The sequence below is a fragment of the Anabrus simplex genome, chromosome 7 (assembly GCF_040414725.1).
Source record: "Anabrus simplex isolate iqAnaSimp1 chromosome 7, ASM4041472v1, whole genome shotgun sequence".
Taxonomy (NCBI): domain Eukaryota; kingdom Metazoa; phylum Arthropoda; class Insecta; order Orthoptera; family Tettigoniidae; genus Anabrus; species Anabrus simplex.
Genome location: NC_090271.1, coordinates 82,310,702 through 82,336,084, shown reverse-complemented (window position 1 = coordinate 82,336,084; position 25,383 = coordinate 82,310,702). Strand labels below are relative to the sequence as shown.

At 38.8% G+C, this 25,383-nt stretch overlaps 1 protein-coding gene across 3 annotated transcripts in view; it reads left to right on the top strand.

Annotated features, from left to right (window-relative positions):
- The window catches only part of LOC136877271 (serine/arginine repetitive matrix protein 1), a 371,265-nt gene that overhangs the window by 223,683 nt on the left and 122,199 nt on the right, over positions 1–25,383 (top strand). For all 3 annotated transcript variants that reach the window (XM_067151182.2, XM_067151181.2, XM_067151183.2), the window contains 2 exons: positions 3,786–3,944; positions 4,046–4,232. In XM_067151182.2, coding sequence (XP_067007283.1) covers positions 3,786–3,944; positions 4,046–4,232 — 346 coding nt within the window. The remainder of the gene's footprint in view (positions 1–3,785; positions 3,945–4,045; positions 4,233–25,383) is intronic.

Sequence of the window (25,383 nt, the reverse complement as noted above, 5' to 3'; positions counted from 1 at the left end):
ACAGTCACTGTCAAGACTCTCGCTGGCTATTACTCTGACATCTGTTACCATTCTGCTTCTTTCTTCATCTGAAATGACATAATTACAGTATTTTGTAGTCAATCCCAACTGTATCGTATCTTATGACTCCGTCTCTACTTGAACCAACTATTTTTCACCACCAACCCATTTCTCATACAAAGTCAAGGAGATGTTTACCTCCTATATTTCTTCCACCATATCCATGAGGTCCTGTTCCATCTGTCCCAATCTGTGCATTCAGTTCTCCTATAATGATTACTCTCTTAACTGGCTCTTATCCTGTTGACAACATCCAGTTAGAGGTGTACATGCCTTTTCTTTCCCTAAATGCACAATCACCTTTATTATTCTCTCACTAAGATACTGAATGTCAGCGGCTCCTAGATCTTTACTCATGATGAAATAAACTTCAGAGTTCCATGACCTTTTTCAATTGTAAAGAAAATGCTGCCTTCTTTGCTATATTTACAGCAAAGCAATGTTTTTTATTCATTTTAGATTTCTGTGTGTTATAATAGTGTTACTGTAATTGTTGAATAGTTGTGCACCAAGTAAATTGGCTACACTGCATGGATTGTATAGCTGTAAGCTAAGCTAAATTTTTTTTTGACGTAGTTTCTTCTTCTTGCTTCCGAATTTGGCCAACTGTGGACCACGTGAAACTTAATGCTTTCTGTCCAGTCTTCTTATTTTCTCTTCCCAGAACTGCTTCATTTGTTCACTCATTATTTTTCTCAGATATTATAAATTTGGGCCTGTTCTTCCGCTGCTCTTCATGGAATTTGTGGTCAGCTACTAGTGTTCTGAACTTCTTTCTGTTGAGGCTCAATGCTGGTGTTATTTTAATTTCTTCTGCGTCCTCCTTGACGTACTTTAATAAAGCTGCAAGTAAAAAGAATGAGATCAAGTTTCAACATGACAAGGCTGACAACTTCTTTGTTAGGATGACCACCCTATTCTAGAAATTGAGATTGCATTTCAGATTACAACTTTGTTGTATTCTTTATCTTTTCATCAGTCTTTCTTATACTGTTCTGCTGCCCCTACCTTGTGTCTACGGGGGTGGGAGATGTTACTTCCAATGGAAGACTACAGACAATGGTTCAAAGAAAAAGTACTTGGTTTCTTAGATCTCTTTTCTTTTATTAAAATAGTGTAACAGTCTTCAAATTTGAAAGCATGTTGAGAATGCTTTTCCTTGGACAAATATGAAGGCGGACAATGTTTTGCTTTGTAACCTGGCAGAATGTGGTAAGCCTGAAATCATGCTTTCAATTATGATTTGTGATTGCTTTTGAAAATTTATGTTATTTTGGTAAATTTCCTTTTTCTTTCTTGTGAGCTTTTTTTAACGGCCTGGTATAAATATTCTACTCTGTATCAAAGAGAGCTTGAGATGCAGTGAAGGGAGGAAGAGGGATAGAGGGTTGGTTACCACTAAAATACATATCCTCTCAGCTCAGTTAAGTTTACTGTGTAGTTGGTACTGAATGAAAATAGTGTTTACTAAGGACATCTTTTTGCTTTTATCAAGTTGTATTGATTTATACTAATTTGTGCTTAAGGAAATTTGATACAGTAACTACAAGCTAGAACAGGCATGTGTATCTACTGTCCAAGGTATTTCCTTATGAGTAGCTCTGTCTTGTCTGGGCTGTTTGTGTTTATGTCCATTATGAGAGTCTCTGTGAAAGTTATAAGAAACTAGTGTTAAATACTATATTTTTTAAGGTAATCTTGTTAAATATATAGCTCAGTGCAGGGTGAGGTAGCGATCATTTTTACAAAAGTTGGTAACATTAAATGCATCTGGTTAGGCTGGGCCATGTTTACATTGAGTCCGAAGCTCTCTGAGATGGAGAATAGACATGTTGTACGTGGTCTTGGTGACAACTCGGTGGTATGTTCATATTCAGTAGCATGCTGCTTTTGAGATAAATTTCCTACTTTGCAGAGTTTTTGTTAATTGTGAAACAGTGGAGAAACTCTTTAGATTTTTAGAGCCTTGGTTAGACAGACCCATTATATGTTTACAGGGTAAACGGACATAACAGACTTTTCTGCAAAGTTGTTTGTTTCCTTGGTATTCACAAATAATTACAGGCTCTTTCAAGAAGTAATGTTCATATTTTATTCTTATGTTTACTAACTCTCTGATGAGTGAAGTCATCTACAGTTACAGTTTCTTGTTATTTCTCATCACATCAGAACCTATTGAAAAAAGTACAAGGAGGCCGAGTCATACTAAAATTGTAAAATTATTGAATGCTAGATAAAGGCTGGCATTGCAAGAACTTCTGCTGAGTGAATAACTTGATGATAGTGCTCTACTTGACTCTCTTAATCACAGAACATTCCTGCACCTCACAAACATTACAAGCCTCGCAATTCTTAATATCAATATTAAACAACAAAGGTTATAAAAGTTTGACAAAGTCTATACTTGACCGTTATTTTGGAAAGTTATCTTCTTTGTTATCACAAGTTGGTGAAAAAGCTCTTAGTATTTTCTTCTGAAGTTCAATTACATGATAAAAATGTGTGATTAAAGAATATTGCTTTTACTTATATTATTTATGCTGTATTAAATTTGCAAGTGAAACATTGAATTTATCAGCACAGTAATCTAATGCTAGTTTCATTTTCTGCTCCTGTTTCCTTTTCCTTTTTATCATTACATACCTTGTATTTTTATCATATTTTTCAAGAATTAGGTAAGTTCTTGTATATCAAAATTAGTCAAGTATGCCTATGTAAAAATGTATTTCAATAATGAGTTGTGTTTCTACCATTATTTTTTGAGGTTGCATATATAAGCTGTACTTCTGACATTTGAGTTTGATAATAGTTTTAAAAAATTGACTGGTTGAACTAATGAATTCCACTTATAGTTTTTTCAGAACAACAAGGCTGATTGGTAAGTCAGAAAACTTGTTTTAAAAATTTATTACATGAGGCAGAACAACGTGTGATTTATTCTTATATAACAAGCACTTACATTACTTTGCTTTCTTAAAGTCAGTGTAGAATTGTAATTTCATAGAATAAATTTAAAATGTGGTAATGGTACAGTAGTTTGCACAGTTCTGCTTTTGGAAGTTCACTGTTGTATTTTGGTCAAATTATAGCTTCTTGAAACTTCTATCCGGTATTGTCTTACTGCCAACAGTTTGACTATCTTTTGAATTGATCCTTCTTTCCCTATTTTATACTCTTACTTTGTCTTATCTCTTTCCGTCTCTAATATTCTTGCTCTTTTTCTGTCTTGTTATTCCGTAATTGCTCATTTCCCTACTTCTTTCTTCTCTATGTTTTTCCTTTATCATTATCTAGAACTTCCAGGAAAACACAAAACCAAAATTCAACATGTTTCAGATAGCTGTGTTATTTCTCGTATAGAATGGAATTAAATACTTTCGTTGCACATGACATTATTTTTACAGATGGAAAATCTATTTGGAAATTGTGGGTGGTTATTTGTAACATTACCACATTTAGTTTTGTGCTGAGTCGTATTAGGTCATGAAAATAATTTCTCTGCAACTTAATTTATTCGTAGTGCTCAGTATATCAAAAAGGAATCATTTTGATTCCATTGCTCTTTAGCTAATGCATGTATATAACGACTCGCCCCAGTTTTTCCAGTAAATCCTAATATTTTATATATATTTTTGTGTACCAAAAATATGAATTCCTAGGCAGTTATTTTTTTAGGTGCTGTGAGTGAAAGAATAATTACTAACTTGAGTTTTGCCTGACATTAGGTGAGGGTTCTCGCCCTATCTTTGCTCGCGATGAAATTTTGCAAGCAAATGAACGCAGCAAATATGACCCTGGCCCATATGAACATCGTTCTGGGCCTACCGATGAGCACCATCGTGTGGTTGCAATAGTAGACAATCCTCCAACTCATCAGTCATCAGGTACTGATATAATTTTACTATAAGTGTCATATAACTTATTTGATTTGTTGTCTGCATATTTGTTGTGGGATTTTGCACAGAACTTGTTAATTTTATTGCAGCTGGTCCTCGTTTTGAATCCCCTGGTCGATATGCTGGTCCTCCTCCTGTTCCCTCTCATTCGCGTGACCCATATTATGGAGGAAGTGGCGATAGAGACTATGGCCGTCCTAGAGAATATGACAGAAGTCGTGGACCGCCTCCTAATTTTGATTCACGTGAAAAAATTCGTGATGATCGCTTTGACAGGTAAGAACATCTGTAACTTAAATTAAACAATTACTGGAAGTTTTATTATATTTGTTAAGTAATGCCTGTTGAGAATTGTTTGAGAGTTATTTTCAGAGGAAATTGCGAAAGTATTCTGCTCTGGTATGTGTACTTGCACCCTGATGAATTTTGTGTAGTTATTTTTAAAAAATCAGGAATCATGTTGCATATTGATTTTAATTGCTTGCCACTGAAATGATGTACTAACGAAAATCTTGCCACCTGTTGTTTATGTGTGCATGTGTATGTACTAGCATTTTTACAAATTATAATTTTATTTTAGCAGGGAGAACAATATGGATTCAGAGAACACCGATCAACTGCCGATCTCATATTTGCACTTAGAATACTATTAGAAAAGCATTGGGAGAAGGGCAAAGACTTTACACTAGTATTTTTGAATCTCGCAAAAGCATTTGATAGTGTTCCAAGGAATACTATATGGGAATGCTTAAGAAAGAAAAATGTACCCAAAGGGCTTATCCAGAAAGTTAAAATGCTTTACGAAGACTGCTGCAGTTGCGTACAGATAAGAAACGGTAATTCTGATTGGTTCAAAACCACTAAACAAGTGCAACAAGGCAGTACCCTTTCACCCTTACTTTTTATCACTGTCATGGATGAAGCCATGAAAGAAATTATGCAGAACAACAAAATGGGCATCAATGCATTTGCATTTGCAGATGATGTAGTAATTTGGGGAAATACAGAGAAGGAAGTCCAAGAGAGGCTGAACACCTGGAATGAACATATGAAAGCACACGGATTAACAATAAATAAATCAAAAACTGTTACTATGTTTGTCAACAGGCAGAAGAAGAAAGGAAAAATAATGCCGGAAGGTTCACAGCTGGAATCAGTAGACCAATATAAATATCTTGGGTGCATCATTTCAAGTGATAACAGAATACAGCATGAGATTAACAACCACATTCAAAAATCAGCTCAATTTTACCATCAAGTTCGGAACCTCCTCTGGAACGAACAAGTTCCCTTAAGATCAAAGCATATTCTATTCCAATCATACTTCAGCCCCATAATAACATATGGCCTAGAAACCTGCACAACAACCCAACAAGTGGATAGCAAACCACAAGTCACAGAAATGAAGTTCCTACAAACTATGGTACAGAAGACAAAAAGGGACAGGGTAAGGAATGAGAGAATAAGGGAGGAAGCTGGTGCGTACCCATCCCTGAATGAAAAAGTGACAAGGGCCCGTTTGAAGTAGTTTGGCCATGTCAAACGAATGGACGATAGAAGGACAGCAAAACAATGGCTACACACAGTCGTGGGCGGAAAACAACCGGTAGGAAGATTTAGGAAGAGATGGCTGGACCAAGTGAAAGAGGACATAGGAACAAGAGGAGTCAACTGGGATGTCGTCTTGAGAGAGGAGTGGTACATGGACAGACAGAAGTGGAGAGAGCTCGTAAACCACACCCGGGCAACTGGAGTGGAAAACTGATGATGATGATGTTAGCAGATTATAATCTTGGAACACTTATAGTGATAGTACTACTTAGAAAATCTTAGGTACAACTCTACACAGCTGAGTATGTAACACCACATTTCTTACAGCCTTTTGATACTTACTGCAGGGTGTACACTTCTCCCGTCTATCTTCAGTTCTCCTGATCTTCAATGGTGCAGCACCGCAATTTGCCTGCTACTTAATTTATTATGTCTCACCTGGCGGTGTCCGCTTCTGTAGCGTAATGGTAGTGTTATTAGCTGCTGTCTTTGGGGGCCCGGGTTCGATTCCCGCTACAGCCAAAAATTTAAAAATGGCAGGAGGACTGGTATGTGGTTGAAATGGTACATGCAGCTCACCTCCATTCAGGGTATGCCTGAAAAGTGCTGCACTACGTTGGGATGAGGAGTTGAGGTTACTTTTCCTGGCAGTGACATCTTTTAGGCACCCTGTTTGTACTATGTAGCTTCTTTGTACACAGCGTTATGTCTCTTGTTCCTGGAAACACATACGTACAGATGGCTGCCTCTGCCTGTGGGGAGAACTGGCTCATAGATCAACGACGCCTGCAGTGCGGAGTATTCGAACCTGTTGTGACTTGCTGATATTCATTTTAAAATAGATGTTCACGGAGAAATGCAGATGCTTGAACTGGAATGGTTAGTTGTTGGGAATGAAAGGGATACGTGGGATGAACACGCTCTCTCCTCGGCCACCTCTGTCAATTGTCTTTATTGTGACTTCACCAGCAGCCCATCCTGTTGTAGAGCGTGGAAGCAGGCTGGTTGTGCAATTACATTGTAGGAGCGCCAACTTTCAAAGTGATAATGAATGGTACTAGTAGTAATAGTTATTAAGGCACATTAAGATGCTGCTCTTCGGTTTTCAGTTATAAATAGAGTAATTTTTTTCCCCCTTTCCATAATTAACTCCTCATAACTTTTATTTTTTATGTCTTGTAAGCGTAGGATTTCTCTAAATGTTACCTTCAAGACTGAGCCACTTTTCATTGATTCTGTAATAACTATTGAACTCCATTCCAGAAGATTCACAAGAAGATGAAGCTGCATCAAGAGAAGACAGATGTATTCCTGATGTTTAGTGAGTGTGATGAATTGAGATGGGATATGAATGGGGCTTCTTGGAAATCTGTATTCTGTGTAGTATAGTGCATTGTTATTGAATGCATTGTTTACTATTCAAAGGGAATACTCTTTATTCAGTCATCCTATTAAAACTGACTAACATCATTGTTGATTGTTCAGTACTGCCTTTCTCTTAATTTATTAATACACTTCGCGCATTCTGAACCAGTTTTCAGTTAAATATCATGTTGGGATTTTGTGTGACATTTTGTTATGTTTCGTTAAATATATTTGGCTAGATTTTCGTTTCAACCTTAGCTTATTTATATGATGTTACAAAAATTCTTCTTGCAATACTGCTCTTTTTTTTTCCTTTCTTACAATTGGCTTTATGTTGCACCGACATATAGGTCCTTATGGCGACAATGGGGTAGGAAAGGCTAGGAGTGTGAAGGAAGTGACCGTGGTCTTAATCAAGGTAAAGCCCCAGCCTTTGCCTGCTGTGAAAATGGGAAACTACGGAACACCATCTTCATTGTTACCAACAGTGGGGTTCGAAGCCACTATCTCCCGAATGCAAGCTGGTATCTACGTGACCTAAACAATGCAGCTACTAGCTCTGTGTAATACTGCTTATTTTGTATTTGTGTATTTGTGTATTTTACGATACCTATCAATAGTTTTTCAAAATACATTTGATTATCGAGTGATAAGTGAGCCAGTTTGAAATCTTCGACTTCATCCTGATGGGGAAACAACATTACAGAGAATTAATTTATATTACTGCCATACCCAAGAAAGCTTTCTTGTTTACAGAGCAGTGTTAGTACAGCTGAATTTACTCCTACTCAGTTACAGGAGAGAAGAAAAGTGAATTAAGACCATTGAGGTTAAGGAGGAACAAGGAGATTTTATGAAGGAGCTCAAATAATTAATTCCAAGGATAGTGTTTGGGAATGTTAGATATGTAAAATTTAAAGTTGATCAGCAGTGCTGAAAGAATTTGTGATACATGAAAAAATGTAAGAGGGACAGTGGAAAGAAGTGTGAGGAATGGAATCTGAACTGTTAATTCAAACTCTTAACTGGATAAGTTAATGATCATGATGATTATGATTATTCCTTCTTTTTAACCAATTACGGAAATACCTAAGAAAGGAAAGTATGCAACTGTAAGTAAGATTATGATTTAAGGGCAAACATGAGAAGATGAAACCTTCATTGGAACACAGTGAATGGGGAGTGGTGTGTGAATCATATCTGCCCTGGTGCTGGTAAAAGAAAATTGTGATTATGTACACTGACTTAGCAAATGTCATGGGATAGTCACCTCCTCTGGCCCTGCGAACTGCAGTGAGATGCCGTCGACGTGAGTCGACAAGTCCCTGGTAGTCCTCTGGACGCAGCTGACACCAAATCGTTTGCAGAGCGGCCGCCAATGCTTGTCTGTTTCGTGGGTGCAGGATCCATGGCACAGAGCCTGCGTTCCAGGACATCCTAGATATGCTCGATAAGGTTCTTATGAGTGGCCCCGGGTGGCCATGGCAGTCGTTGGACCTCTGCTGCATGTTCCTGCAGAGGTGCCAACCTTTGAAATGGCTTTTCCGTAATTCCCCTCCTCTAACCTCCGAAAAAATTTTGGAGTCAAATCCGAAGCACACTCATCCGTTCTGGATAATGACACCCTCTTTGCCCTTCCCAACAACAATCTATTCTAAGATATATCCTATTACACCATAAATTTGCACATTACGAGTTCTGTCATCAAACATTCTTAGTAACTTGTTTCCCCACGCAGCAGGTGCTTTTGTGTGGGATTTTTCTCGTAGCATTCTTCCCCCCTGTGAGAACATTTTCACCTCATGAACAATACGCGATTCCAGTGTAAATGTGATTATTGTAGGGCTGAAGTCATTCTGTTTTTTCCTATTAACATTGAAAACTCTTTCTGTGGGAGACTTAATGTCAGGTACACTTAATACTGCAATAATACAAGATTATATTTTTTAGTGAATAGGAGAGTAGAGTTACTTCATTCGCAATGAATTTCACGACGCTCGCGTGTAGCGAAAGGAAGTGACGATCGAGTAAGTATTGTTGCCAACTCACAAAATTTGAAACGAAGAGAGTCGAGTACCAATGCTCTAAAAGATTTAATTCTCCTTGTTTCCTTATTTTTTTTCCGTAGAAATTATACTTTCATTATAATGTCGCTTTTCCGTAATAATTTACCCTTGGACCGTAATGCCGTAATCGTCAGGGCAAATCCGTAATAATTACGGATAATCCGTAACAGTTGGCACCTCTGTTCCTGGAACCATTCCCGGGCGACGCGGGAGCGATGTGGTGGCGCGTTATGATCTTGAAACACCGCAGAACCGTCTGGGCGCTGGAAGGCCAAAAATGGGTGGAAATGGTCTCCGAGGAGCTCAACATACCGCGTACCATTCAAAGTCTCTTCCAGAACAACTAGGGGCCCACTCCATACCAGGAAAATGCACCCCAGACCATAACAGAGACACCAGTGCCCTGGACCACACCTTCGAGGCAGGCGGGATCCATCGCTTCATGTGGTCTGCGCCATACCCGGTGCCTCCCATCGGCATGGTGCAGTTGAAATTGTGATTCGTCCGACCATATCATGTTACGCCATTGCTCCAGTGTCCATCCCTGGTGACTGGCGACAAATGCGCGTCGTCGTGGCCGATGTGCCCCACTGTCGGCAGCCCTGAAGATGTTTTTCCGTGGTTTCCCATTTCCACACCTTAATTAAGGCCACAGATGCTTCCTTCCTAGCCCTTTCCTGTACCACCATCGCCATAAGACCTATCTGTGTCAATGCATCGTAAAGCCAATAGCAAAAAAAAAAAAAAAAAAAAAAAAAAAAAATTAATAAATTTGTTCACGTGGTATATGTGAATGACGTTAGGGGTTTTTAATTGGATGACTATACATTAGATCACTGTAGTAGTATGTGTGGGTGATAACTGTTCTTGACACTCGAGGATATCTTTCTGTATAATCATCCCCTTTCTCCCAACCTGTGTAATTATTTTCTCCTGATGACTAACTAGGACTACCGTCTATGATTAGTACATGCAAAACTAGAAGCTATCAGATCTTTCATTTTAATTTTCTTTCGGTGATAACACTCTCCTGTGGAAAGGATTGCTGTGGAATTTATGTTTGTTGATCCTGTACAATGACTGAAATCTGTACATGTCCTGTTACATTTTTTGTGCATTGGTAAAAACAGGGATTAAATGTGCCTAGGTTATGGTTGACCAAGTCTTCCAGACAGCTTTAGCTTATGTTACAGAGAAGAGAGAGAGGAACTCAATTGTAACAATGACTCAAGTCTTAGTACTAATCTTGGATTATTCAGGGTGGTAGTCACTCTGTTTGGGGAATCTGGGCTGTAGCCTAGGGGAATTAAACTGTTATTTAAATGCCACAGATTTGGTGCTGTTTAGTTCATTTCTAGTTTATTGTACATGAAACCGCTGGCCCCGTGGTGTAGGGTTAGCGTGCTTGCCTCTTACCCGGAGGTCCAGGGTTCGATTCCTGACCAGATCAGGGATATTTACCTGGACCTGAGGGTTGGTTCGATGTCCACTCAGCGTACGTGATTAGAATTGAGGAGCTATCCATTATTTTTTCTTCTCCTTCTCTGATATTGTTTCTTTCCAAGTCTATTTTGATCTTTTGAATCCAAGTGGTTGTTGATTTCTTCCAAAGATACGTGAAGATCTTTTTGGTTAGTCTACTGTCGTACATTCTGTAAATATGTCCAAAAAGTAGCAGTCTCCTCTTCCGTACTGTTATAGATATGTTTTCTATGTTCTGATAAATTTCGCTATTACTTCTTAATTTCCATACTCCTGTAGTTTTTAGAGGGCCTAATATTTTTCTTATAATTCTTTATTCTAGTACTTCCAATCTTTCAAGTTTATAATAGAGTACTAAGCTTTCATTGGCATATAAGCATTCTGGTTTTATAACTGTGTTGTAGTGCTTTATTTTAAGATTTTTAAATAAACATTTTTTGTTGTGTGTATTTTTTGTGATACCTTATGCTGTTTCCATTTTGTGTATCCTTGCCTCTATAGCAGATTTTTCCAAACCAAGTATTTGAATTGCTTTACCCTTTTGATTGAACGAACATCTGTTCCTAGCAATTTTGGAGCATTTTTTATATTCGTCATGAATTTTGTTTTCTCTGCCGAAATTCTTAAGCCTGCCATGTTGGCTGTCTTTTCCAGAAGATTTACTTGTATTGCTGCATTAGTCCGGCTTGCAGAGAGTATGGCAAAATCATCTGTAAATGCTTGGCAATTTACTGTAACACCTTCGTTCTTCCAGGGTAACATATTATGGTGCTTCAGTTTTTCGTTCCAGATTCTCACAACTTTTTCCAAGATACAGTTGAAAAGGAGTGGAGATAAGCTATCTACTTGTCTGACACCTATTTTTATTTTTAAAAGTCGTGATATCTTGCCCATAAATTTATCTTATGAGACTGTCTGTAAGGGTTTCACAGATCAGGTTTGCCAATTTGGTTTTAACTCCAAACTCACACACAGTTTTATCTAAAATTTCTCTATCAAGAGAATCAAAAGCTTTTTGAAATCAATGAATGTTACGACTATGTCTTTCGAGTCCATTTGTCTGTGGTTTATAAGTTTCATTTCCGTATTGATAGATATTACTTTACAAGAAACAATATAAATATAAGTCACCACCTTATCAATACAAAATTTATTCACATTCAGCTAGTAAATATGGTCAAGACCGGTTTCGACCCCTAGGGGGTCATCTTCAGTTGACATGCATAAAAGATATATTTTACAAAAACATCACATATAATGATTAAAACTTAAATTAAATCGAACTGATCATAAATGTTGGTATGTATGTCTTGGTACATTTGAGCTATTGTATGTGTCAATCTTAAGTTTTCCAGCATACAGTGTCAAGGTAAGTAGTTAGCTAATATACATCATCCATGAAATTACATGCTATTTTTCATGTTATCACTATCTAATTTGGGTTGTACAATGTGGAATGAGATATACATACATTTGTGTAAATTAATAGTAGTAAGTTCAGTAATATACATTAAAAATTGGTTCTTAAATTACATTAATTGATTATTGATCAGTCATATGAAAATGTAGAATTATTGGTTTGGACACTTGTGATTAAAATATTAGTATGCAATACCTTGTTGGCATATATCTTAAATACTAAAGTATCAGTTTATAAAGCCTATTATTCTTATTTTATGTCTTGGAATAGGGTTAAACTTTTTAAAAACCTATTTGTTTTGTTTAGCATAGGCATTGGATAATCTTGTTAAATTGGACACATAACTAAAACAGTGGTATATATATGCCTGGTTAAAAATACATTGCATTAACATTATTGATATGTGGTGCTATATATACATTGTTTGGGGTAAAATGGGGTTAACGAGGTTTTTACAACAGTATTTGATTAGTTATAATGTTCCGATAAAATGGGTCCGTAAAAATATATAACTATATACAAAATTGCGGTTAGGTAAGTATCTGTATAATCTGCTTGCAATTCAGGTAATATTTGGTTGTATGTCTGGAAATATTTTAGGCAGCTACTGTTGTTAGAGCTATTAAGAGTCTTGAATATATTGATGGAGCATGTTCTTCTTTTCGTGTGCCGTAATATGTTGAGTTGGTGACATTTGTAAGAACGCGTTGAATGTTATGCGTCCTGGTAGGGTGCACGTTGATTTTATCGTAGAAGCATATATGTTGTGTAAACAAAGTATCTGGAAATAGAAATAATGAGTGTGAAAATGGTGTGGTATGAAAGTGTAATAGTAAATCGTATGTCGTTTCACTTACGTTAGGTGTTGGAACCGTGCATTCTGTGTAGCTGCCTGTTGAGATCTGATACGTGTTGCTCTGAGATTGTAGTTGGCGACGGTAGAGGGGAGGTTTGTGGGAATGGTTGGAGTGTTAGTAACGGGAGTGGGGTTGGAGGGGAGGAGGTCTTGGGGCGGTTGATTTGAACGTATGGATTTTTGTTTATTAATTCTTTTAAGGTAGAAATCTTTTAGTAAGGGAATTACTGCATGAAAAAGAATATTGTTTCTGTCTATGCTTTCATTTAATTTGGAGTTCAGATTGACGTATTTGTCTAAATTTATGTAAAATTCTTCTATTATACTGAGCAAGGGACTTTTTGGATTCATATTGAGGATTTGCATGTCACTATTAATGTCCGTGAAATTGTGTTTTTGATCGTCAATGTGCTGACCCATAGCTGAGAAGTGTCTGTGTTTGACGGCATTTACATGTTCATTATATCATATTAAAAAACTCCTACCAGTAAGCCCTACATAGCTGGTTCGGCAGTTGTTGCATTTGAGGCGATAGACTCCTGAGTGATCACTGCCGTCAAACACAGACACTTCTCAGCTATGGGTCAGCACATTGACGATCAAAAACACAATTTCACGGACATTAATAGTGACACGCAAATCCTCAATATGAATCCAAAAAGTCCCTTGCTCAGTATAATAGAAGAATTTTACATAAATTTAGACAAATACGTCAATCCGAACTCCAAATTAAATGAAAGCATAGACAGAAACAATATTCTTTTTCATGCAGTAATTCCCTTACTAAAAGATTTCTACCTTAAAAGAATTAATAAACAAAAATCCATACGTTCAAATCAACCGCCCCAAGACCTCCTCCCCTCCAACCCCACTCCCGTTACTAACACTCCAACCATTCCCACAAACCTTCCCTCTACCGTCGCCAACTACAATCTCAGAGCAACACGTATCAGATCTCAACAGGCAACTACACAGAATGCACGGTTCCAACACCTAACGTAAGTGAAACGACATACGATTTACTATTACACTTTCATACCACACCATTTTCACACTCATTATTTCTATTTCCAGATACTTTGTTTTCACAACATATATGCTTCTACGATAAAATCAACGTGCACCCTACCAGGACGCATAACATTCAACGCGTTTTTACAAATGTCACCAACTCAACATATTACGGCACACGAAAAGAAGAACATGCTCCATCAATATATTCAAGACTCTTAATAGCTCTAACAACAGTAGCTGCCTAAAATATTTCCAGACATACAACCAAATATTACCTGAATTGCAAGCAGATTATACAAATACTTACCTAACCGCAATTTTGTATATAGTTATATATTTTTACGGACCCATTTTATCGGAACATTATAACTAATCAAATACTGTTGTAAAAACCTCGTTAACCCCATTTTACCCCAAACAATGTATATATAGCACCACATATCAATAATGTTAATGCAATGTATTTTTAACCAGGCATATATATACCACTGTTTTAGTTATGTGTCCAATTTAACAAGATTATCCAATGCCTATGCTAAACAAAACAAATAGTTTTTTAAAAAGTTTAACCCTATTCCAAGACATAAAATAAGAATAATAGGCTTTATAAACTGATACTTTAGTATTTAAGATATATGCCAACAAGGTATTGCATACTAATATTTTAATCACAAGTGTCCAAACCAATAATTCTACATTTTCATATGACTGATCAATAATCAATTAATGTAATTTAAGAACCAATTTTTAATGTATATTACTGAACTTACTACTATTAATTTACACAAATGTATGTATATCTCATTCCACATTGTACAACCCAAATTAGATAGTGATAACATGAAAAATAGCATGTAATTTCATGGATGATGTATATTAGCTAACTACTTACCTTGACACTGTATGCTGGAAAACTTAGGATTGACATATACAATAGCTCAAATGTACCAAGACATACATACCAACATTTATGATCAGTTCGATTTAATTTAAGTTTTAATCATTATATGTGATGTTTTTGTAAAATATATCTTTTATGTATGTCAACTGAAGATGACCCCCTAGGGGTCGAAACCGGTCTTGACCATATTTACTAGCTGAATGTGAATAAATTTTGTATTGATAAGGTGGTGACTTATATTTATATTGTTTTTTGTTAAGTCCATTTGTCTGTGACGAATTATCTGTTAAGTGCAGGACCTGCCCTTTCTAAATCCAGCTTGATATTCACCCAGTTGACTGTCAAGTGTAGATTGTACTCTGTTGAGTAATATTTTTGTTAATAATATATAAGCAATTGGTAGAAGAGAAATGAAATACCTCTGTAGTTGTCGACATCTTGCTTGTTACCCTTCTTATGTAATGGGTGTATGAGAGCCACTTTCCATTCTTCGGGTATCTTTTCTGTTTTCCATATTTCTTCCAAAAATTATTTCTAAATCTTCAATGATTTCTGGTTTTGACCATTTCAGAAGTTCAGTTGTTATGGAATATTTCCCACTAGCTTTATTATATTTTAGAGATTTAATTGCATCTTTAATTTCTTCGACAGTTGGCGGCAAATCAGATTTTAGGTTTTCATGAATCTCTCGAAATTGTGGCTTGGTTCCGGACAGTGCAGAATGTTTTCAAAGTGTTTTGCCAGCATTTCACAGTTTTTGGCATTGTTAAGGTCAGTTTTACCATTTTCATCTCTGAAACGAAAAATCGGAGCTTGATAGCCATTCAGGCTATTCTTCAAGGTTTGATAGAAGTTTTGTGAATTATTTTGTATGAAATTATCCTGTATTTCCAGTAGCTGTGATTTTTCATAGGATCTTTTGACACTGCTTATAATTCTTACTGTTTCTTTCCTTTGTAGTTTAAATAACTCATAATGTTCATTCTTTCTAGAACATTTCCATATTCTCCATGTTTTTGTTCTTTCCGTTAGTGCTTCTTCGCAAATCTCACTCCACCAGATCTTTTTTGTTTTACCTGACCCAAATATATTTCTTGCTGCATTGTTAATTTGTTTTGACACTTCTTGCCAATTACCACGTTGGGTTATATTAATTTTTTCCGAAAATTCTTAATTGCTTCTTGAGAAATGTTGAGTTTATCTGTATTATGTTTCATCAGTCTGTTTGGTTTCTTTTGTGTTTTGGTTGGTACCAGTTTCAGCTTAATTTTTGAAGGATAGTGATCAGAATCAAAATTCCAACTTCTTATTAAACATTCATGACTTCTCTAATATTCCTTTGAGAAATCGATACAGGGTCTAATTGGAATTCGCCTAACATCGAATTTGGAGATTTCCAGGTTTTAGCTTTCCTTGGTAGTTTCTTGAAGAAGTTCGACATTAACTTCAGTTGGAAGGATTTACACAGATTGATATGCCTTATACCATTCGTGTTGGTTCTTTTGTGTGCTTGATGTTCCCGTACAGTTTCTCTGAAGATCTTTTCCCTTCCTATTTGAGCATTAAAATTCACCCAGTAGAATGATAACATTTGATTTTGAGATTTTAGATATTTCATTGTCTAGTAGATCTCAGAATTCTTTAGTTTTACTAGGATTCTTCTTATTATCTTTGTTTATCGGTGCATGACACTTGACAAAAGTGTACTTTTTGTTCTTGCACTTAATTGTGAGAAGAGAGAACCTTTCTGAACTTGATCTGAAATCTAATACCTTATCAACTATTTTTATATGATCATAAAAGGCGGTGCCTGGTAGTGGCATTCCTTTCATAATTTTGATTGCTGGTTTACCCTTGCTGTTGCCTCCATTCTTGCCAGATTTCTGTAGAAATGGTGATGAATGGGAGGGATATACTTCAACAGCTCCAATAGGTCAGTCTTTTTTGCAGTCATTATCCTGTGTCTTTTTGGATACAAGAGTGGGGTTGTGCTCTTAAATCCACTTGGGCGACCAACAGTTCTCTTACTCAGATCATTTGTCACTGGAACAAGTTCTTGAAAGTTGTAGAAGGCTGTGAACTGTCTTTATGGAGAACAATGTGTCAAATCTGAAATCACTGCACTTGTTGTCCTGTGATAGATGTTTTCCTGTTAGTGATCTCATTCTGGAGTTCTTTGCGAAAATAAAACATACTGGTGTCCATGTGAGTGATGTGGAAATGAGGTTTCTTCCTTTTAGCTGATACAATGACAGTCAACCAGTTATGTGGTGTAAAGACATCGGGCATGCCTGATTCATTAGTAGAGGTATCTACTCCATCTTGTACGTCCTATCATCGTTGCTAACAGTAGATAAGTTGGATACCGATGAGCTCTCATGTAATATCGCAATCATCTTAGTACTTAGTCATGTATGGCCCGCACATCTTTGTAGTGTTAGACTTGCTCACTGGTGGCAGCACGTGAGAGAAATGGAAAGGTTGTTAGTTATAAGTGGCATAGATAGAATACGATCTTTTCTACTCATTACACTGAAAATGTCAAAATGAGCTGCGATGGCGTTTAGTCACCTCTGGCGCTGAGCCTCTCAAATATCTTAAATAAGTCGAATGGGGTTAAATCCCAAGAAGCTGAGACCGTAGATGATCACGAAAACACATAATATGCACATTCAAAATGTTCATTGCAGCCTGTGTCTAATACTTAACACATGATCAGATAAAATGACAGTCTAATGGAGTTAGAGATCCCAATAGTTTTTTTTTTTTGCAAGTTGCTTTACGTTGCACCGACACAGATAGGTCTCATGCCGACGATGGGACAGGAAAGGGCTAGGAATGGGAAGGAAGCGGCCGTGGTCTTAATTAAGATACAGCCCCAGTGTTTGCCTGGTGTGAAAGTGGGAAACTACAGAAAACCACCTTCAGGGCTGCCGACAGGGGGGTTCGAACCCACTATCTCCCGAATACTGGATACTTGCCACATGTAAGCGACTGCATCTATCCAGCTCAGTGATCCCAATAAGTCAGGGACTATAAATGATCATAAAAAGCACATATAAACAGTTTTTAAAAAATCCTTGTAACCCGTCTCCTAAACTTAACACTTAGTCAGATAAAAGGTGACATAAATACCATTGTCTGCCGGTACTCTAAAAAGAGGGAGTTGCAAGATCATGCATATTAGGAAGTACACTGCTTTTCTTAATACATTTCCCATGAACGTTAAAATGTTTATGTTAAAAAATCACATTGTTGAACTTGAATAGGTTACTATTCTGATTGTTGAAACACATGAAAATTGTTACTAACAGCTACATAAAGTGCACCACTGGAACCTCGAGGAATTTTTTCCACTATCGCCCTTACGGACGGATGTGACTTGATTTTCTTAGATATCGGAATATTGTTGATTAATAAATTTCATTTTGTTCCGTATTGATAATTACCAAATGTCATGAAAGAAAGATAAGTTCCACCTAATCAATACACATTTGTAATGTATCATTATTGTAATCTATCAGTTTCATGTCCATATTGATACTTAGTATCTATAATCACAAAGAATGGGTACTGTCCACCTAACCAATACTTTATTATATCTTGTTACTAAAAAATTGTAGTTGTGCTTATGCTTTGCTTAAGAAGAAGCATAAGCACAACTACAATGATTTTAAATTTTAGGGTCTATCACTTTAATTGGTGAGGCAGAATATAAAAGATCCAAATAATGTAAGATTCTAATGAGGCTGAAGATGACCTTGTAAGAGGTCGAAACCGGTCCTGTTATATATGTTATAATAAATGTGTGTTGATTAGGTGGAACTTTTCTTCCTTTCATGACATATCGGAATATTCCTCAGCCAGTATAATAGCATTTATAACTTAAAGAAGAGCCATCCACCTTTTCAAGCATATACAGGGTGTTAGGGGTATACGTGCAGATATTAAGCTAGTCGGCAAAGAAAAATACATCTCACAATATATGCTATGTACTTTTTACCTTGTCCTATTAGTTTGCCCATAACAGAGCCAAATATTTCAGGACCTAATGTGTTTTGAACGGCCGTAGCAGGATGCGCCGGTTATGTCATTCTGTCCACGCGTAGTGGAAGTACAGTAGCAGAGTATAGGGCTTGTTGAACCCATTTCTTATCGCAGGCCAACACATGTTGTTGTGCACTTCCCCTAAAGGCTTGGCAAGTAGGAGAGGTTGACTCACGTGCCTGGCCACTTGCTGTACTCGAAAACCGGTCTAGGGTAGTCTGTTTGAAAAGTACACGGAATTCTTACAGTGACGTCGAAGATCCGTACCAGCACATGCATGCGAATCAAGTGTTGTGTAGTTGTGTGTGATTTATAAGACGTCATTGGCATTACTCAGTGATCCAAGCTGACAAAATTAAAGGAAATAGTTAATAAGTAATGAAAAATGGGCGCAACTTTTCTGTGCTGTTATTGCGACAGTCTACGATGAACTTCTGACAATAGACAATGCGACTTGTCTATGCTTATTCATAAACTTTTCAGGTCAATGAAAGGACGGTGGACACTGAAAGAAAAGGCTATAAGTATTCAGTGAAATTGTTATTAATGAGACAAATTAAAAAACCGTAGTTTCATCCATCGTGAACATTGCTCGAAGGAAAAAGAGCTACCGGTACTGTGGAATTGCCGCCGGGCATTTGTAATATAAGGCTTATTCTTCCTTTTCCTAATATTTTTACCCTCCAGGGTTGGTTTCCCTGGGACTCAGCAAGGGATCCCACCTCTACCGCCTCAAGGGCAGTGTCCTCGAGCGTGAGACATTGGGTCAGCGATACAACTGGGGAGAATGACCAGTACATCGCCCAAGCGGCCCCACCTGCTAGGATGAACAGGGGCCTTGCGGGGGGATGGGAAGGGATAGAAAAGGAAGAGGGAAGGAAGCGGCCGTGGCCTTAAGCTAGGTACCATCGCGGCATTTGCCTGGAGAAGTGGAAAACTACGGGAAACCACTTTCAGGATGGCTGAGGTGCGAATCGAACCACCTCTACTCATTTGACCTCCCGAGGCATAATGGGCCCCGTTCCAACTTTCGTACCACTTTTCAAATTTCGTGTCAGAGCTCGAAATCGAACCCGGGCCTTCGGGGGGTGGCAGCTAATCACACTAACCACTATACCACAGAGGCGGACAGAAGGCTTATTACTGGACAGTAAGTGCCGATAGGTAAAGTGATGACTGTAATGGACCCGCTTAATTAGAACTTCCGTAATCATAATAATATTACTACTACTACTACTACTAATAATAATAATGTCTTTACGTTCCACTAACTAATTTTCACGGTTTTCGGAGACGCTGAAATGCCAGAATTTTTTACCGCAGTGTTTTTTAATGCAAGTAAATCTACAGACACGTGACTGGCTTATTTGAGCACCTTCAAATACCACCGAACTGAGCCGCCATCGAACCTGCCAAGGTGGGATCAGAAGACCAGCGCTCTATCGTCCGAGCTACTCAGCACGGCATTAGAGGTTAGAATAAGTTGGTCGTGTGGTTAGGGGCGCGCAGCTGTGAGCTTGCATTTTGGTGATAGTGGATTCGAACTCCGCTGTCGGCAGCCGGGAAGATGGTTTTCCGTAATTTCCCATTTTCACATCAGGGAAATACTGGGACTGTACCTTTAATAAGGCCTCGAACGCTTCCTTCCCACTTGTATCCCTTTTCTCTCCCATCGTTGCCATAAGACCTACTTGTAATACCAATATAAATGGTCCGTTATTGGACATTACAAATTTTCCAGCTAACTCATTCTTGGTTGCCAGCGTTTCGCCCTCGTGTGCTAGGGTGGGCTCATCAGTTGGTACCTAGCACACCTACCAATACGCTGGCCAGTGCATACCGTGGAGGCCACTGCGTAGGGTAACTGGAGCCACCGGCAGTGCCAATGCACTAAGAGACTTTGTCTCATTATCAAAAATTGATGCCTGCTTGGCCATCAGATGATATAGATGTTGATTCCCATAGGGAATCTGAAACACCTGTCCTGAATGAGTAAATTTATAATACCAATATAAATGGTCCGTTATTGGACATTACAAATTTTCCAGCTAACTCATTCTTGGTTGCCAGCGTTTCGCCCTCGTGTGCTAGGGTGGGCTCATCAGTTGGTACCTAGCACACCTACCAATACGCTGGCTAGTGCATACCGTGGAGGCCACTGCGTAGGCTAACTGGAGCCACCGGCAGTGCCAATGCACTAAGAGACTTTGTCGCATTATCAAAAATTGATGCCTGCTTGGCCATCAGATGATATAGATGTTGATTCCCATAGGGAATCTGAAACACCTGTCCTGAATGTGTAAAACAATTTGTAAGTACATGTTTCGGTAATTCCGGAGACGTCCGCAATTATAAGATTAATAATAATTCGGACTTGTTAAAAGTTCACTATTTTCTTTAGTGTTTTCTGACATTACCAGCTACGAAGTTTGAGTGGGGCGTTTAACTTTTATTTTCGTAATAGTTAGTAATAATGGACTAACACAGTTTTTATTATAATATTGGTAGGTGGCTTTACGACGAATGCAAGCTGACAGCCGCGCGCTCCTAATCACACGGCCAACTCGCTCAGTAATAATAATAATAATAATAATAATAATAATAATAAATGTTTACGTGCCAATGGAGACGCGCGGTTTCGGAATTTTGCCCACGGGTATTCTTTAACGTGCCTGTAATTCTACTGATCAGAAGCGGACGTATTTGAGCACCTTCAAATACCAGCGGACTGAGCCAGGATCGAGCCTGCTAAGTTCATGAAACCAGAGCCTGAACCGTCTGAGCCACTCAACCTGGCAACGTTTATTTTGATACGTTTAATAGGCACTGCAAAAGCAGAATGCTTTAATTTACCATTAAACAAGTTCTTTTCGTTTGGAAGCACGAAAATGAAGTACGTTTAATTTATTTATTTTTTATAACATGTCCCTTATTGATATGAAGCAAAACGTTCGATGTGCTTTGACAATTCAGTTCTGATACTACTCACTTGGAAATCCTATCCCACGCATTCTTTCGTTGACTTAAGAAACTTTATTTACGTACACGTCTACACGGGGTGTTTCTGCATACGGCGAGTTGGTCTCCCAAGAATCCATGGTATTGAAATCACACTGTGGGAGAATATTTCACGTAAGCAGTTTGACAAATTCACTAGACCTGTCACGGGCCGGTCGGTCGTCTGCTGTTTCTAGCGACGGGGGTGTGGTGGGACGGGTTCCCGCCCCTACATGAAACCACCGGACTAGAGGTATGAGCTGTCTGTCTGACCTTGACCTGAATAACAGCTGTCAGAGAGGCGAATTATCGTCCGTACTAGTACGCGAGTTACTTCGTAGTAGTAGTAGTAGTAATAGTAGTAGTATTTGAATAATGCCAGTGTATGAATACCACGAATACCATGATATGCTGTTAGTGTATCGTGTGGCAGAACAGAACACGGGTCGCCCTCAATGAATCTATCGGAAAAGGTTTCCAACAGACGGGTGCCGAATCCAGCAACGATACTTGCTGTACTGCAGCATATTCGCGATGCAGGTTGTGTTACATCACGCTTTCAGAAGCGATGGCCTAAACGGCCACGTGTAATTCTAGACGCAGAAGAAGACATCCTGACAATGGAAATGAAATGGCGTATGGATATTAGTGCCGGGAGATCCCAGGACGGGTTCGGCTCGCTAGGTGCATGTCTTTTGGTTTGACTCCCGTAGGTGACCTGCGCATCTTGATGATAATCAAATGAGGATGAAGACAACACATACACCCAGCCCCATGCCAGGGAAAATAACCATGATGGTTCAAATACCGACCCTGCCGGGAATCGAACCCGGGACCCCTGTAACCTAAGGCCAGCATGCTAACCGTTTTGCCATGGAGCCGGGCATCCTAACAGTAGTAAACGATGATCCCGGGCGCCGTACGCGTAGTATAACACGTGCCGTTGGTGTACCAACTTGGACCATACGTAGGGCACTGCATGAAGAACGAGTGCATCCTGACCATATTCAACGGGTGCAGTGTCTTTGACAGCTGATTGCCATTTTCTTACGAGTTGATGTACGTCGCCACGACACAGATAGATATTACGGAACTTCGGACGACTTCCGTGAACGTATTGTTTAAGCAGCAGAGGATATTCTGAACAACCCTGGTGAAATGAAATGAAATGAAATGAAATGAAATGTCGTATGGCTTTTAGTGCCGGGATATTCCAGGACGAGTTTGGCTCGCCAGGTGCAGGTCTTTCCATTTGACTCTCGTAGGCGACCTGCGCGTCGTGATGAGGATGAAATGATGATGAAGACAACACATACACTCAGCCCCCGTGCCATTGGAATTAACCAGTTAAGGTTAAAATCCCCGACCCGGCCGGGAATCGAACCCGGGCCCCTCTGAACGGAAGGCCAGTACGCTGACCGTTCAGTCAACGAGTCGGACACAACCCTGGTGTCTTGGCTCGAATGCGTCGCAACTGGATTCGGAGAAGTGAAGCGTGCAGGGAAGCCCAGGGTGATCACTTTGAACAATTGCTACGAGCTTTACTTTGGTATGTCAGATGTTACGCCATTTCTGCAACGTAATGGCTTGGGAGTACAGTACAGTATCGCCTTAGTATTTTGAGTCTCGATAGGTCGATATTCTCATAAATCCGAGCAGGGAAATTGATGTACCGGTAACAAAAATTATAAATCGAGAGTTTCAGTGCGCGAGTGCGGAAGACGTGCTTGTTAAAACGCTAGACATTGACCTTGAACGCATTTCGGCAGTTGCTCAATCCTTCACTGCATGTGGTTTTGGGTTTTTTTTTGCTACTTGCTTTACGTCGCACCGACACAGATACGTCTTATGGCGACGATGGGACAGGAAAGGGCTAGGTGTGGGAAGGAAGCGGCCATGCCTTAATTAAGGTACAGCCCCACCATTTGCCTGGTGTGAAAATGGGAATCCACGGAAATCCATATTCAGGGCTGACGACAGTGGGGTTCGAACCTACTATCTCCCGAATACTGGATACTGGCCGCACTTAAGTGACTGCAGCTATCGAGCTCGGTTTTTTGGTTCTTTACGTGTGTTCGAGAAATTTATATTTTGTTTCTTATTCGCTACGAGTTAAAACAGAAGACACTTTGCGTTTTTAAGGGCCGATGACCTTAAAACAGCAATCATCATCATTAACACGTATAAAAATTCAAAAAATGCTTGTTTTATATTCATCACTACTGAAATATGAAAACAATTCAATCAGATTAGTTATTTCATTCCCACACTCGTAGAGGGGTGTGTGGGCCGTCAGCTATACGTGTAGCTCTTGGGCCATGGAGTAAGGAAGTAGAGTTGTGAGGATGAAATAATTCAAGTTGGACGTCTGTCTTGTACATACAATAAATATAATTGAACATGTTTGTAAATACCTGAACGCGCAGAGAGATAACCGCAGCAACAACACGGACCCCAGAAGAGGCCCGCAGAACACACCACCCAGGACAGAGACCCCCCAAACACCCCGTTTATTGAGTACGTTTTCATGGTACGATGTTGACATAGTACAATGTTGACATACATACCTGGGTAAATAAATAAACAAACAAACAAACAGATAGAAGTGGTTGGCCTTGAACTTGCTGTGCCGAGTGAGACGAGTTCTTAGTCCAGATATGTGAACAAAACAAGCACTGAGGTCATTGACCATGCTACACTTTTAAAGGATGCAGAGCAGATTAAAGGCAATGTATCACAAGGCCAAACTTAAACATGTAACAGAACGTAAGATGTAACTCTGTCACATGAGAAACGAAACACAGATCTTGCAGCACTGTCTTGAAGCACAGGACAGAAGTACACCGGCACACGACACAAAAGGTGAATTAAAGACGGAAAAAGTATTGTGTCACATGAAGCTAAAGAGATGTTATAAATAAACGAAATAAACTAAATAATAAAAATAATAATTATATAAAAATAACAATAATATTAATAACAAAACATCAAATATGAATAACAAGTATACGACTTAAAAGGAGAGTAAAAAGAGGAATAAGACGAAAGTATGAACAGGTGAATAATAATAATACCGGTAATGTTATTTGCTTTACGTCCCACTAACTACTCATACTGTTTCTGGAGGCGCTGTAATTTAGTCCCGCAGGAGTTATTTTTATGTGCCAGTAAATCTACCGACACGAGGCTGACGAGCACCTTCGAATGCCACCGGACGGACCCAAGATCGAGCCTGCTAAGTTGGAAACAAGAAACCAGTGCTTTGAACGTCTGAGCAACTCAGACTGGCCACTTTTATTTTGCTTTATTTTACCATTACACATATGCTTTTCGTTTGCAAGCACAAAATAATAATGTAATTTTTTACGTCCCAATACCTACTTTGGCGGGTTTTGGAGACGCCGAGGTGCTGGAATGTTGTACCGCAGGACTTTTTTTAATGCAAGTAAATCTACAGACACGAAACTGGCGTATTTCAGCACCTTCAAATACCCCCGAATTGAGCCTCCATCGAACCTGCCAAGATGGGATCAGAATACCAGCGCTCTATCGTCCGAGGTACTCAACCCGGCATTAGAGCTTGGAATACGTTGGTCGTGCGGTTAGGGGCGCGAAATTGTGAACTTTCAGTGGGGAGATACTGGGTTCGAACTCCACTGTTGACAGCCCTGAAGATGGTTCTCCGTGGTTTCCCATTTTCACATCAGGAAAATGCTGGAGTTGAACCT